The sequence below is a fragment of the Panicum virgatum genome, chromosome 5K, assembly GCF_016808335.1.
Source record: "Panicum virgatum strain AP13 chromosome 5K, P.virgatum_v5, whole genome shotgun sequence".
Classification (NCBI taxonomy): domain Eukaryota; kingdom Viridiplantae; phylum Streptophyta; class Magnoliopsida; order Poales; family Poaceae; genus Panicum; species Panicum virgatum.
The window spans coordinates 2914460-2930988 of NC_053140.1; the positions used below are offsets into that span (position 1 = coordinate 2914460).

General features: G+C 41.6%; 2 protein-coding genes across 16 annotated transcripts; one reads left to right on the forward strand and one right to left on the reverse strand.

Annotated features, from left to right (window-relative positions):
• Positions 1 to 4756: 4756 nt before the first annotated feature.
• Positions 4757 to 7292, forward strand: LOC120705668. Its single transcript, XM_039990126.1, has 4 exons — positions 4757 to 5060; positions 5169 to 5371; positions 6040 to 6106; positions 6781 to 7292. The coding sequence occupies exons 2-4, from the start codon at positions 5220 to 5222 to the stop codon at positions 6904 to 6906; spliced, it is 345 nt and encodes a 114-aa protein (XP_039846060.1). The 5' UTR covers positions 4757 to 5060; positions 5169 to 5219; the 3' UTR covers positions 6907 to 7292.
• A 1636-nt stretch (positions 7293 to 8928) lies between these two features.
• Positions 8929 to 16297, reverse strand: LOC120705669 (biogenesis of lysosome-related organelles complex 1 subunit 1-like). Of its 15 annotated transcripts, none has more exons than XM_039990136.1 (10): positions 14962 to 16054; positions 14662 to 14722; positions 14533 to 14630; positions 14255 to 14460; positions 12884 to 14001; positions 11644 to 11903; positions 10832 to 10893; positions 10449 to 10476; positions 9303 to 10316; positions 8929 to 9228 (listed from the first exon to the last, which is right to left on the reverse strand). In XM_039990136.1, exons 1-5 carry the CDS (start codon positions 15170 to 15172, stop codon positions 13912 to 13914), a joined length of 666 nt encoding a protein of 221 aa, XP_039846070.1. In that variant the 5' UTR covers positions 15173 to 16054; the 3' UTR covers positions 8929 to 9228; positions 9303 to 10316; positions 10449 to 10476; positions 10832 to 10893; positions 11644 to 11903; positions 12884 to 13911. The 15 variants fall into 15 exon arrangements, with proteins under 15 accessions (XP_039846070.1, XP_039846065.1, XP_039846074.1 ...); XM_039990131.1 differs by having other exon boundaries at positions 11028 to 11903; XM_039990140.1 differs by having other exon boundaries at positions 9303 to 9395; positions 10225 to 10316; positions 10832 to 11903.
• Positions 16298 to 16529: the final 232 nt, after the last annotated feature.

Below are 16529 nucleotides of genomic sequence, written 5' to 3' on the forward strand. Positions count from 1 at the left end.
TGAGTTGATTTTGTTTTGGGCGATTTTCGATACGTGTTGTTGGATCAGAGTGCAGGATGCAACAGCAAGTGTCTGCTTGGATCAGAGTACACGATGCTTGTTTGGGCACCAGAATATAGCCTCAGCTTCAGAATAACAGGAGCAGACGGAGAGACCAAGCTGTCAGGTGAAAATGTAGGTCGGCAACAAATTTCAGGCCTCGTTTAATTTTTTAAGTAGCTGTCACCTCGAATGCTCGGATGTCAATTTGAATATTAGATGTCAATTTAATATAAAAATAATTGCATAAATTGCAATTAAGGCTCTAGAAAAATCTTTTAAGTATAATTAATACACGATTAGTGGATGATTACTACAGCAATTAGTGGTCAAATTATGAATTAATTAGATTAAATAGATTCACGCTGCTAGAAAAACGCCTATTAGTACCGGTCGGGAACCCTATTTAGTACCGGGCTCCCGACCGGTACCTGTTGGCCGGTACTAAGGTGTTGTTTGGCTCCAGGTCTTTTTTTCAAAAGTCCCTATCACATCAAAAAGAATCTTACTATTTTATAGTATTAAATAAAATCTGTTTATAAATGTTTTTTGACAGCTGAGTGCTTTTTCGCGAGACGAATCTAATGAGCCTAATTAATTCATAATCTGCTACAGTGATGCTACAGTAACCATTCGCTAATCATAGATTAAGATACCTCATTAGATTCGTCTCGCAGTTTAGCCCCGGGGTTCTGCAATTAGTTTTATAATTAATATTTATTTAATACTTTTAAATACTAAAAAGTTCTAGGGACTTAAAAAAAGTCTCTGGAACCAAACAACCCCTAAATGATCTATTTAGCCCTCGAGAGATCCGCACACGCGCATCGTCGCAAGTCAAAATCACACGGATTTTTCACGTGTAAATGGGATTTTTCACGTGTAAATGCGCGTGCGCGGTCGCGAGGATTCGAACCCATGACCTCCAGCCTCGCACGTTGCTTCCTTACCATCTCACCTATGCATCAGATGTGATTGGATGAGAGATGCTTTCCTTTTGAACCAAATTGTGGAGGACCATTTAGTACCGAACCAAGACACCGACCGGTACTAAATGGTCTTCGAGGATCAAAAATTTCTACCTGGTACTAATTTCACACATTAGTACCGAACGAAAATGCGTCCGGTACTAACATGTTGGACGAATGTCCATTTTTCTGCTAGTGTCATCTGGTGATTAAGTCACGAATTATGAAATTAGATTTGTAATAAGTCTATATTTAGTGCCTCTAATTGGTATCTAAACAAGCGATGTTACTGAACTTATGACTAGAACTTAGAAAACCAAACCTGGCCTCAGTTAACAACCACAATGAGGTAGCCGTTGCAAATTCTGACGAGCAGTTGCAATCAAAAATGACAATCTTGGCAGTAATATCCATCAATATATACAGTCTTGTTTCTGAATGATATAGATTAATAGCTTGTAGGAAATTAAGCCGTTAATACGCTACAAGTGATTGGACTTTTTATGACAAATTTGTTGGATTATGACGTACCTTCTATGACGGTAGTATATAGTCAGAGAAAGGGTACAATGACAGTAGCATATAGTCAGACAATCCAGTGACAATTATAATATTTTTCTTGTCATTGTACCTCTTCTCTGACTATATGCTACTGTCATAGAAGGTGCGTCATAATCTAGAAAATTGACATAGAAGACCCAATCTCTTAAAGTGAATAGAAGACTAGGCCCCTCCCTTTGTCTTCTCATTACAAGATTTTGGTGAGCTCGTGGCGGCACCCGCTGTGCGAGGCAGTGCACGCGCGGTCAGTCAAGCGCGCGGCGGGCAGAGGCCGTGCGATGGCACAACAGCTATATATCGCCCACGCTGCAACAAGATGATCCATCGCCTGAAGAGATGTAGCGTAAATTTGGCCCACTTGCAAATTCTGATTTATTGTTGTCCACTTTTTTCTTCTATTTATCACAGCTCACTATGAGTCGGAGCCCCAAGTTTTCATGTGGTGTTGCTACTCAATGTGCTAAATTATCAGGTCTCGATGTATGTGCGCTGTAAAACTGCTGGTTGCTGCCACTCGGTTCTACAGCTAGACTAGAGCTATTTCATTTTCGTTTCTATTTTTTCTCTTCCTACATTACTAGTTTTTTATTACTGGTGCTGCTATTTCTTATTATGTTTTCATTTCTATTTTTCCTACGTTATTACTAGTTTCGTTTGGTCCCATCCATTTTTCCCTTTCATTCATTACACTTTCACTTTTATCTGCTCTACAAATCTTTTTGGTCTTATTTCTTTTCCACTTATTTACTTACTTATTTTTTTTCTATTCCTAATTAGATGTTTCCTCTATTTATAAACTATTTTATTATTCTTTATTTTCTGTATCTACATAAAATCATAATTGATTCTTTAGAAAATGAGTGTGCCTCACGTTATTTTTTCATCCTTTTTTTCCTTTCATATGTTTTCTTTTATTTTTCCTTCCATTATTTTTTTCTCCCATGTATCATATTTTTTCTTCTATTTTCCTTTTCCCTTTATGTTTTTGTTTTTCCTTTGTATTTTAGTTGGTGTTTTTAGATTAATTTGTTAGCATGCAAATTTATAAAATTATATATTTTATCACTACAAAACTTAGTATATTTATTATTACTTAGTTGGTATATTTCTTTCAGATGAAGATTCTTTCCTTTGCATAACTTGTTGTGTGAAATGATTTATTTTCTTTGTATGCTAACTTGTTTTAGCATGTGTATATATACTTGTAAAAATAATTGTTTACATGTGAATTGATTCATAAATTGAGTGTTATAATGTATATATTTGATTGTAATATAGATGTATTTATCTTAATGTAAAATTATATGTCTGTTTGTAACTAATTTGTTCGCAACGCCAAATTATTTGTTCCATGTGTAGATTAAATTGTTCCATGATGTTGACCTATTTGTTCGCGATATTCATTTTTCATTACTTATCCTATACAATTAAATGTTTTGTGATGTTTAATATTTTTGTTCATAGTACATTATTATTTGTTTGTTATGTTTAATTTTTTTAAAAAATAATTGTTTGTCGTGTTGTTAAATTATTTCTTTTTGAAAGATCCGAAATTGATTATTTAATATAAAAAATATTTTTAAAAATATTATTCAAATATAGGAAAGTATGATCTTATTTTGAAGATTTTTTTCATAAAAATAATGGTGTAATCAAATTTTAATTTGAATGCTCGGTTTAACTTTTTTAGTTTTGGATTTTGTGTGCATGTGAGTGACGTCATATCATTGTCCTCTTCTACATGCATGTGGCCCTCTCTCTCCTCTAGCAACGCACACATGATTTGGGGGAGTAAAAAAAAAGTGATGATTTGGGAATCCGTCACATCAAGCGATGATGAATAAAGTTTCAAAAAAAAAAGCGATGATGAATAATCGCGCCCGTGCGACGGCGCGCGGCAGCACGCGGCCCACGAGGCGCTGCGGTCAGCGCTCGCGGGCCCGCGGCCAGCCCAGTGAGGGCGTGGCTGGCAGGCCGTAAAGCAGCCCAAGCGCGGGGGATCGCCAAGCAGGCTGCTTGACTCGGCTCGGCCCACGAAGCAGCTAAGCTAAGCTACCTGCTGTCTTCCTAGCCTGATCTGCATTCCACGGTGCAAAATCCTATCCAATCTTATGCTTGTCATGCAACGATTCGTCGTACTCCGACAACTTCGTCCTTTTCATTGTTTCGCAAAACCTGAGATCGAGCCAGCCAGCCGGCAGGAAGGCCTGCGGCAGATGAGGCGCGGTTCAGATGCAGGCTTCAGGCAGGCGTTGGCGCTGCGTTTTCCCGTCAATCCTTCCTTCGCGTGACTCCTCCGGCCAACACGCTGACAGAGAAGAGGAGGGCCTTATTTAGTTGCTTCGTGTAAAGTTTTTAAAAGGAATTGGACACATGCATAGAATATTAAATGCAAACAAAATAAAAAGTCAATTGCACAGTTCACGTGTAAATTGTGAGACGGCTCTTTTGAGCCTAATTGCACTATGATTTGACAATGTGATGTTACAGTAAACATTTGCTAATAATGGATTAATTAATACTTCAAATGTGTGTCCGAATGCTTCAAAAACTTTAAATATAAAGAACTAAACAAGGCCGAGCATCCTAACAGTCCTCCAATCCTCAATCCAACTTCTATATTGAAAGACTAGATAAAAAATAATGCTCCATCACTCTCCCAAAATCTTTTTCTTTTTTCAATAATTATTGGAACAAGTCAATAAGTCACTCCAACTCTCTCTAAATAAAGAGGGGTTGTGACTCTCCAAATAAAATAGTTGGATTGGGAGACTGCAAAAACAAATCCTTTAATAATTCTAAAACTTCTATTGTGTTCAATATCAGTTATTGGAAAAAAAGATTGTTGGGGGCTGCTAGAGATGCTCCGTGTTTCTTGATTGGATTCCAACCCAAAAGGAAGCTTTCATTTCATTAAATTAATTCTACCACAGTTGTGTGTCGCTCTAACATCAAAACTATATACTGCTACACTAGTAGTATGTGATATTTCAAGGAAAAACCTACAGCTAGCGTCATTAAAATGATGAAGTGAGCGAGTTAACTCAAAAAAAAAAAATGAAGTGAGTGAGGCACTTGTGACCTGACTACAACCGTGGGCTCATGACCCATCATCAAAAGAAAAAAAAATCAACAACAACAACCTAAATGCAATGCCCAAACAAACAAAGTAGGCCCACCAGCCATCTCCTGCTCCCAATCCACGCCACGCACGGCTTCCTCTCCCATTCCCTCACGCGGCCGCGGTCCCGATGAGGCACCCCACGCCACCGGCCTCGCCGGCCACGGCGCCGCTCTCCAGCGCCATCAAGCGCCAGCGGAAGGCGGCGCCGCCGCTCAGCGACGTCACCAACCACCTCCTCCCCGAGACCCCGACCCCAATCAAGACCAGAAGAACTGGATTCCGGCCCCTCTCCACGCCCTCCGACGCCTCCTCGACCTGCTCCTCCACCGCATCGGTCACGCCCGCGCCCAAGCCTTCGTCCGCCGCCGGTGAGTGACCATTTGTGCCCCCATCTCGCTGCAACTGCTTCTGTTAGTGGCGTCTTCCATCCCCATTGGGTCCGGGAATTTCTGATGCTGATCTTGATTTGCATGCAGTCATCGAGGAGGAGCGCACTGCTGCGGTTAAAATTAAATCCCCCCATCTCCATGGTTTACGCGAGGCGCGGGACCACTGAAGCTCCAGCGAGGAGGACGAGGAGCACCACCACCACCACCAAGGGCAAGGAGCCCGTTGCTGTTACTGCTGCTGGAACAGCAAGTTGCCCTCCTCTTGGGAAAGCCACAAGGAAGAACAGCAGGTGAAATTGCTTAACCTACCTGATGTGATCGCAGTACAATGTCGCCGCCTGTGTTTGGTGTGTCCGATTCAGCTACCTACAACCACAGTGCTCCTGTTTCTCCTTGGTTCAATTGATTGTGAGATTTACACACCGTTAGTGGTATGGGTGATACAGACCTCCTCCCTTGTAGTTTGGAGTAATCATCATTGTCTCCACTCTCCAGTTTGTGTGGAAACAAGATATTTACAGCTAACTTTGAAGAATGTACGTACCTGATTATTGTCTCTAGAATTAAGAGCTTGTCATTGGAAAGGGTTGAATGATATGGTAATCAGTGAGAGCCGCCTTAGATGAGATCAAGCTTAACATGGAGCTCATCCTGTATGCTCATCCAACTTAGCCTGCTAGTAACAACTGTCCAAGCCCAATCTTACATTTCTTACTGTTTCCAGGTGATGGAATTATTGTAGTACTCCAATGCCTTGAATACTGGCATGCTTTCTGTAAAATGCCATGCCGATAGGGTTTCACATTTGTTGCAGAATAAACTCATCGCATCATATAGTGTCAGAACTCATAAATACATGATATTAATAAGTCCATACTTTATTGTTCCTTTAGCTCATCACTGTTAGAGTCTGAGTGCATTTCAGTATCTGAAATATTGAATTACGCCCCTGTTTCAGGAAAGACTCTATCACTCAGGATACCCAGCTCATTTCTTCTTCAGCTCCTTGTCATGGAGCTAAAAAGGTATGAGTGTCACAATGAGTGTATTCATGCATAAGGGATCTACAAAGTTTTCTATTGTTAAGACTTAAGATCATGGTGCTCTCTTTGATGATGTACATAATGAAATACCATTATGCGTATTTTTTCCCTGAACTTGTCATGTGTTAAACAAAGCTGTGCCTGTAGGATTTTATGAAGGTTTGCAGCTTTGATTAAATTTGTCTCATCCTTGCTCCTTTGCATTCTTGCATGAATAGACCTGACCTGAACATTTGTGCCATACTGCATTTCAAAATATGATGACATGGATATTTTGTAGGTAAGTACTGCAACTTTTAAGTATGGTTGCTTCTGTGTTTGTAAGATGTAGTTCTTCTGCATCTGCTTCTTATGATGGCCAGAATTCCAATATGCTCATTTAGCAACAGTTTAGGGATCATCGAGCTTTGTGTCACCAGTAGGATTTTTTGTCAGGATGTAAAGATCATATTTCTGAAACGGTGGCCGGGACAATAGCAATGGTGCTCATCTTTCTGTCTGCCTGCAGTGTTTTAACCAGAAGCTATCAATCTGAAAACTAGGAGAGCATTGATCTGTTTCAGAAAACGAGCTAGTTTACACAGCACTAGTCGCTTGATCTCTAGTTTGTTTGCAATAATGTTCAGATTTCTGACTGCTTGCAACGTTTTATACAGAAACGGCCCCCACCAAGCACACCCAAGTTACCAGAAGACTTTGTGAAGAAGCAGCGAGCATACTTTGCTGATGTGGACGCGTTTGAACTGCCCGAGGAAGAGGTGTCAGAATCTGAGCTCGAGTGAAAACTGAAGCTGATCCCATAATACATGGCTGTTTTTTATGTACAGACGTAGTTCACTGGTGGTATCAATGTATAGCTCTCGTCACACGAGGAAGAGGCAGTGTAGCTTTTTAGTGATCAGTGGTCATTGGCCCACCAACGACCCTTTTACCAAGCTTGTGGCACAGTAGTATGACAGAAATACTGACCTGAAACGAAGTAAGCTCTGGAGCCAGTTACTCAGTACTGGGCACTTGATCTTTAGCATGTCATGGAGCAGCTACTCTGGATGTAATATGTGTCCACGTTTATTCATAGTTTCTTCTTGTGTATGAGATGTGTTACATGCGATACGTGTTACATGCGATCTGTCAAGTAAACGCTGCACAGTGAACCTGCATCTTTGGCTTAGTTTGCTCAGTGATTTTACCATGATCGATTGAACAAAGAAGAATGGAAGAAAAAAATGATGATTTCTAGAATGTTGGATGGACCGTAACCACTGGGAAAGACATTGGCTGGCCTCTTTTCTTCGCTGATAGTCTTTGGATGCCAAATAGGATAGGTGCAGCCATTCTCTATTCTTTATTTCTATTACTAGTGGAGATGTACGTACCACAGGCACGTGTTTAAAGTAAAATTATTTAAAAATAATTGGATTGCATAGAACTACTACTAAAAAATCACATTTATTGCGTGATGGAATAACTAATGGGAGTTTACATTAGTTTATTTGGAGCCAATCAAATCCATACACATAAGCAATATTTATTTGCTTGAAGGAAAGCAAAATTAAACAAAATACTCCACCACTAAAAGAAACTTGTGATTAAAAAAGGCAGTGCTAATTTAGGAAAAAACATAATCTATGTTCAATTATTGCAAATAGGAAAGAAGTGCTAAAGCTAAGAGCATCTCCAAGAGCTCTTGTATCTTGGGTGAGTTGGCTAAAAAAAAAGGAAGACAAAAAATCTCATCCAACAGAAACTCTATCTATCTCGTCTTCTATTCTCGTTTTCTATCCAGTAGGTGCCGCTGGGCATCTTTGGCTAGCGCTGAGCGCTAGCCATCCCTTTTTGGATTTTGAAGAAGTTGTTGGATTTCATCCCCTTTTCTCTAGCTATTTTGTTTTAAATAATAGCTATATCAGGATTTTAACTATTCATAGATACAAGAGCTCTTGAAGATGCTCTAATTCCTATATAAGACAGGAAATGATACTCGCCATATATAGCTAATTAAATTAAAATATAATATTACAATCCTAATCAAATTCTTCTCCATAAGTCTAATTATTTTCATGCTCGGCGATGACGCGATTTGTACGATTGCCATTGATGCCATTGATCGTTGCTACTTTTGGAGCGAGCGTCTAGCATCTTCATCTTATCAGCACGTTTGGCAATGGCACGTTTTACGGCATCATTAATCAAAATGTCCTTGTGCAACCCATATTAAGAATAAGTACATTAGTGATACATACTATTTACGTATCAATATCTGAAGCAGCTGCACACAATTTTGGATGAGATGAAACTGTGGGGACAGGTGATCGACAGGTGATCAAAACAAGTTCTGAGCAAATAATGAGATCTGTGGAAGAGATTGCAAGGTTCTACCCTTTGCCTTATCCCTTCATTTATTGCTTGCACTCGTGTCTAATTCTAACAACACTGTCCATCTCTTGACACAAACTGGAGAAACAATCAAGAACAACCAGCCTCATACCCAAGTCGATTTCAGAGCGTCAGTCGTTAAGGTACGGTTTCACTTGCTTCCAGTACTAAACGTCCATGCCTCCATGGTGTGATCAGAACCACAAGAGACAAGACTGGCCCTCGAGCTTACCTTCAGTTCTCTAAAGAGATCACAGAAATGATATCGTTAATTTTGTTTGGTGCTATACTTGTACGATTAGCAACATATCAGTTGCCAAGTGGCCATGGCCACTCTTCTGAATCTTTCTAGCACCACTTCAGTGCCAAAATTCTTGTACATGAACATTGTACTGAGCAAATTCTTGTGAAATTTCATGCAACAAAAATACCATGAACTGATATTTTGTAACCTTGTCCCATTTGACTAGCAGTGATTCAGTTTTCAAGCAAAATGTTGCATATTCAGTTCCTAGCAGTCGCACCACACATGGACCGAGAAATGACTCATGACTGCAATAAATTGAAACAGTTTTTGATTTATACAAACAGAAATACAATGCTGGGAGCACAATGGGACCCAGTGCAAACGAGACAACTGCATTTGTCATGTATTCTTCAACTGTTGGCACTTGTTGGCTTCTCTGTCATTCTGCTTCCATCATCATAGACCTCAACAGATATAGCCACTGCATAGGAGTTTCAAGTTGTCAGTACTGAACAGAACGCAATGCAAGCTCATTGGGACACACATCACACTTACAATTTCTGCTAGGTGTTTTGTAACATCACGGCCTTGTAAAATACTATTCTTACTTGCTCTCAGTAGTACTTATTTGCATGGTGCTCATGCCATCTATGAAAACCATTAGCCAAACATGGGAGATCAATTAGTCATGCATAAGAGATCAGCATTACCTTAAAGATTAGACAAAGGCATCAAGCTGAATGACAGTACTCAACTAATTCTACCAGGTTTCCTAATTCCTCTTTTGATTCCATAACATCAAAGAAGTCATCAACCACAGTTGTGAGCACACCATTTTTGGCCCATGAAATGCGAGCATCATACAATTCAGAAGGGAATACGGTAGCAGGAGCAGACAGATAGCTGAAGTTCATCCTGGTAAACAGATTGAGAGAAACTGGAATCTTTGACAGCCAAAGCTAGGAATCATTGATACCAATCATCTAAACTGATCAGATTTGATGGGATGCTCTTCTGCAAAAGTAGAATCTTACGAGCATTTTGTCGTTAGCATCAGAATACCCCAAGCACTTTGCAGCCGCTGTGGTCGACGGCGGGCGGGCGGAACGACGTGGTGGGGACGAGCCAACGAGCCGACAAGGCAAGTGGCGGGCAGAGGAGGTCACGGCCAGCGAGCGGAAAACACACACACAACTTGGGAGCATGGCTGGATGTGGCGCCGGGGGAGCGGCTGGTGCATGACCCGGAACAATTCTACGTAGGAACTTAACACAGTCAACATGAGTTCCTTGCACTCTGTAAGCACAGCCTCCTGACAAAATTAAGTTGTTTCTTTCATGTAAAAATATATTTCCTACACAATGTGTTCAGAAGCTAATGCACAATCTGTTTCTGCAGGGTTAGTTTGTAAACAATATTTTCAGTTATGCAGAAAAAACACAATCAAAATGAATTAGCATCCAGATAAATGATATACCTCTCACAATTATATGCAAGGGAAGCTTTTGCTAAGCGTCTCTTCTCTGCATCTGAAGTCTTGATGCTTCCAGTTGTCAGAGTATCATCCATCTGAAATTAAGAGAACTAAACACATTGAGAAATAACATGGTAAACCAAGGGAGTTCTTGCATGTGAAATGGCCAGCATCGCTTGGAACACATTGGGCATTTAACCCATAGTGACGTGCAAGGAACAACTTACCATGAATGACAAGAGCCCAGTAAAAATGCTGCAGCACAAAATTTAACATGTCAGAATAACAAAGGGAAGAAAATTAAACCGTTTAAACTGAAAAACATTGACGTCCTGATAGAACGATCACTGGAACAGAACTAAACATTGATTTATCATTTCAAGTTCTCACATCTCAAAGCGGAAAAAAACAGTTGAAATAATTACACACTACCACAAAGCATTGATTTTACTATCAACAATTAAAGAGTTTGTACATTGCACAGTAGCTGAAAAAAATGAAAAGCATGCTATGGGTTCCAAAAATGCATTGTGCATATAAATAGTGAGCATTATTTCAGACCTCATGTGATGCCAAAGCAACTATAATCCGGAAACAGTTCAGAACTTACAGTCACTCATTGACAGGCATATTCTTTTGTGTGGAGCAAACCTGCCACTTGGAGTTGTCATGCTGAACAATGAAACAAGTTAGAAACAGAAACATAAGAAATAATGTTTTTGTTAATTTTATATCTATACAAATTTTCTAGCTACAGTTTTCCCACATCCTAATGAGAAGCACCCATGCCATTAAAACCCATGTACCTTGCATCAGTTCATCCATTGGATCTTATCCTTCAACTCAGCGACGGAATGTCATTGAAATGGCAATAATTTAAATTCTGACATACTCTATCGTTACTCAGCGACGGAATGTTGACAACAAAAGAGAATTCAGGAACTGTTAATAAAGATGCAACAAAACAGCACAAACACAAAATACTCTGGGTCAAAAGTATTGCATTATCCTAAAGCAATAGGGGCTGCACCTATTGGAGCATGGTAATAGCATAATCTTATATGTAACATGAATAATAATCTTTTCAATTCAATAAACTATAATGCATAAAAATGAACTCGAATTTTGGAACATAACTCTTAGGGCCAAATGTGAAGGTTATGGCACTACTGCTGAATGCTCAACAAAGAACTCTGCAGTTCATAAAACAGGGCAGCCAAGTAAAGAGATTGTGATACACTTGGAATTGTTGATATTTGTACTCTTCAAACAAGATTAAAATTGGCCTAAGAAAGAAGCAAATGGTGTTTTCCTTGAGTCCACACATCGTGGGCAAACTGGGGTCTTAAGGTTGTCACTGGGCCCACAAGCATTCTATATGCCACCATTGTAAAATAGATGTAAATTAGGATAAGGGCATACCTTTGTTGACTTGAATTGCATTAGCTCAGAATATCAGTTTCAGATACTAATCTTTCCCAAGATCCCTGGTGAGACTTGTTGTGCTTGAGTGAAATACCCAAGGACCAGATCTGTATGCCGGTTAGGGAAGTGATCATCTAGGCTTGTAGATTGGTCCCAAATCCCACACTAATGAGTTTTGAAGATAATTTGACACCCCTTCTGTGGTAAATAGTCTGACCCTCGAAACCTAAGGAGGCATTTCTTGTCTGCACAACCACCTGGCCAATTAAGCCCCAAAAGAAGATCAGACGATAAGAAATAATGTTAAGTGAAAGAAAAATCAAGTATCCATGGTCTTTTTCAACAAATTAACATTCAGGAATTGTAGACAGGTATATATATACCAGTTCAGTTGATCTAAGTTAACGAGGAAATTTTCTATATGCACTTGTTCTATATCCCTAAAATGCACTAAGAAATGCATGCTCATCTGCCCACTATGACACTATCCCCATTCTATCCTGTGGTAGTATCATCTCCAAAGGAAACAGACCTTCAACCAGAGAAATGCCAAAAGCTTCGCAAAGCATCACCGAACCAGGCTCCAACCTGCTTTCCGATGTGCTATACAACAAATATTGGCATCCATTTTTCTCATATCATGTCCTACCCCCTTAATCAACTGATTGTTGTTCTGAGTAAGCTAGGTCAGTTTGATAAATACCACTAAAAATTGCCGGTGAGGCGGTGACACTTGCTAGGTACCAAGGATATACTCCCTCTATTCACTTTTGATAGCTATATTTCAAAAACTTAAATGTTCAAAAATGATAGCTATATTTACTATTAGCATGGGTATTGGCAATAAATAGCACTAGTTACAAGGAGTTCCTAGTTAAAATATTGGATGACCAACAAAAAAGTCTGTGGCATTTATTAGATTGATAAGCACACTTGTGGTGCTCTTGGTCATTGTGTCATATGGAAATATATCTATCAAAACTGAATGGAGGGAGTAAAAGAGAAACGTTCTTATCATGAGTCTAGATAAATGTACGCTGCCCTCCAACATGTTCTCGAAAAGAAAGAGACAAAGAATTCTCTATCTTTGATGAAAGAGACGAATAATTGTGGAAAACGGCTACATCTCATTATGGCAGTATCATCATTGCGACCGTTACTTCACCATTTTGATGAATCAGATGACAATTCTCCTACATTATACTGTACAAAGATTAGTTGATTAAATCTTTCTTACCTTAAGGAGAGCACTTCCTATCATGAAGCCCTGGCTCTGTGACAAAGAAACAAGAATGCAAAATAAACCGGGAATATTTGTAGAGAGTACAGAAATAAATTTGTAACCTCATGCCATAACCAACGACAGTGATAGAAACTAAACCAAACCAAGAAGTGGTGATTCTTGGCTCTGGAAGCACCTGCACGAAGTGGTGTTCAGGTATCAACACCCCTGTCACTTGCATCAGCATAAAAGAAGCAACGCTTTGGTGTTTGCACAGCAAGCAAGTTGCTGACTTGCCGTTGCCAATTATTAGGTGTCCGCACATAATGTATCTGATGTGAGAAAACATACATAACAGCACGTACTGCACCGCCGTGGCAGGTTGTTAATCTGCCACTCCCCCTTCTTAACCAGTATGCTTCACCAGGTTAGCACCATGCGCTGCCAGATACACGGCACAACCTATACATACTCTGTATATTAACCAACACACTGCTCTGAAGCCCTGAGCAAAATGGCCTCCCATAAACCCCTCGCTTGCAGTGTCTTGGCCTTGTTCTTTTCTGCAAGCTTAGTTTCAGCTCAGCTTACTGCAAACTTCTATGACAGGTCATGCCCAAATGCAATGTACACTGCTTTCAAATCATACATGTGCAAGGAATAAAATGATACAAAGAATGCTTTTAATGCAGCAATTGGTCTTACCTTTCAGTGTTTCCGCACCTATATTGAGCATGCAAGCTCTTTTTTTAAAAAAAAAAAATTGGAGACCAAGCATGCAAGTTCATGGACAAAAGTTGCTCCGACAATGGCACAACAATAACACCACTAGGAAGACTTGATCAGATCAAGGTGTATTTTGATGAAATATCGTCACTTTGAAATTGAAGGGACCAGAGATGGTACTCATAGCAGAGATAGTTGGCAAGGATTCATTTTACAGTTAAAAACAGGAAGCAGTTCTATCCAAGAGGGTTTCCAACTCGCATAATTAGCACATCTAATGACACCAATACTTCCTAAAGTTGTGTCTACAGGTAGCGTCATGACCGATGAATATTGGGTATCGCTGCATTGATACTTTTACAGTCAAAGCCCATGATCTTCATCCAGTTCTCGAAATCTCCAATTTCCTAGAGATAAAATGAAAAACTATGCTTCAGAAACAGCAAAACAGCCACAATACTGGATTGGATGTTTAGTTTTATGCACTGGTTCATCTATGGAAAAATGAAACCAAACCTAAAGGAACAAGCCAAGAGCAGGAGTTATACTAGCCCCAGGCCTTAAATTTCAGTTGGGCCATTTAATAATAGACCTGTCCTGTGAAATTGGCAATTCGAGGGCACGGGAGTAGGCGAGTAGCATAGCATGAGGGTGAGTCACCTTCAAGACTGAGTTGATTTCATTGGTGGCAGCCAGCCACTGGTCAGTCTGCTTCCTGTAGCGCGCGATAGTGGTGAGCAGCGCGCGGGCCTCATGCTCAATGCGCTTCTCGTTGACGAAGAGCTCCTGCACGCCACCGTCGACCGTGTCGACGAGGAGATCGGACACCCGCAGCGCGCTTCTCAAGGCATCCTTCTTGGCTCTCTCTGCGTGTGAAAAATGGGAAGTTGCACAATCGAAAACAAGGGAATCTGTAGGAACCGAACACAGCGGCATACCAGTTTGTTGGCTTTGGCGGAGGGATTGGTGGTGGTGGCGTTGTATGATGTGAAGCAGCGCCTCTTCCAGCTCCCGCTTCCCACCCGCCGCCAGTGGCGTCTTCGCTCCGTCCATCCCGTCCCAGTCGCTGCCGGTCGCCGGAGCGATTCCTTTGCTCCTCCACCGACCAAATCAGAGCTCGGAGGATTTCTGCATAGTTAATGGGCCACGGCCCAGCTAATCTCAGAAGGCCCAGCAACACCCAATGATGACTAGTATGGCTGGGCATTTGGGTTACTCGAAAATTTTGGGTCGGATTTTTCGAGTTTCTAAAATTTTGGGTTTTGAAAACTGCAACCCAAAATTCGTTGAAAATAATCAAAACCTGAAATTTCGGGTACCCGACATTTCGAGTTCAGGTTCGGATTTACCCGAACAACCCAAATTACCTACTAAACTCTGCAATACAGTAGTCCCTGATTTTAACCGTCTTGGGTACCTGATGCAAACGAGCCCTTTTTTAAAATATTTTATCTTCGAGAAAATTGTTATTATAGGATTCGAAACAAGCGGGTTCGCTAAAATAGAATTCCTAACGTTGGCTTCACTAAAATAGATCTCGAAACATTTGCACTTCGGAATACATGACATTATGGCCATTTTAATTCATATCATAATCCTAAATACATGTATTTTTTCATAATGCCCATATTGCCCCTCGTCCTAAAATAGGTCTTGCACGACAAAAACACCACTCGCCACCTCTCATTCCCTTCTCCCACCTCGCCGATCTCCATGGATGGAGAGCCCAGACCTGCAGATGACGGAAGGAGACTGCTGGCACCTGACGAGGTGGCACCTGACGAGGCACCTGATGCCGTGGCAGCAGACGATGGGATCGCTCTCCATGGAGCCCTAGAGGAGGCGGCAGCTGATGCCGTGGCCGTAGGTCCTGGAGGGCTGGCGGCGAGGTCACGCGCATCGTCCTGGGCTGCTCCCCGGCAAGGCCACGGCGCAGCCACACACGGCGGCGGAGGGGCACGTGCAGCCGGGGGCGCCGATGGCCCGGGGCTGCGGCCTGCGCCTCACTATTTTGTCGGTCTCTCTGGTAGGTTTTTTTTTTGAATGGTGCCCAGCCATGTTGATTGTGGGAGCACAACATGTGCATCATGATGAGCGGGCGCCCAGGCAAGCGGCCAGGCGGTGCGGCCGGCCAAGCCTAGCAAGCCGGCAAGGCGCTCAAGAAAGGGCGTTTTAAGGCTAAGGGCAAAACAGTCATGTAAGGCCTCCAAACATGTATTTAGATTATCAAATAAATTAAAATGGTCATAATGTCATATATTCCGAAGTCCAAATGTTTCGAGACCTATTTTAGCAAAGTGAATGTTATGAATCCTATTTAGCAAAGCCGCTTGTTTCGAATCCTATAATAGCAATTTTCTGTACTAACATGAACAAGTAGAAGAGGAATTAATGAGAGAAGATGAGGGTTTGATGGCCTGATTGCAGCGCCGCCGGGCCAGAGAAGATGAGGGCGGTCTGGCGCACTGATGGGAGCTGACCTGCAGTCGAGGAGGCCGGGGCCGCCAGGGGTAAGGAGAGGAGAGCGACGCGCCGAGATCGGAGGCCTGCGCAGTTGCGCTGACGGTGGGCGGTGGGCGGTGGCGGACTGGGGGGGCGCCGGCGTCCGTCGAGTCACTCGACACCTCCGGCTCGAGACGAGGACGAGATGCGCCGGCGCCGCCAGTCCGTCACGGGCAGGGGGGGCTCACGGGAGAGTGGGGGGTGGGGTGCTAGGTTACCGGTAGTGGGAAGTATGGAAAGATAAAAAGGCTTGGTGGGCTGGGCTGCATAAAAATACTTGGGCTGAGCTGCTTTTCGGTTTTTCAGGTAGTTCAAGTACCGTAGTCTGATATCCGATTTATCCATAATAATTTCGAGTAGCCTGGATTGAAACCTGGATTAGTGTTCGGGCTTTTCGGATTCGGATTTTTCATGTACAGGTTCGGGTTTTTCT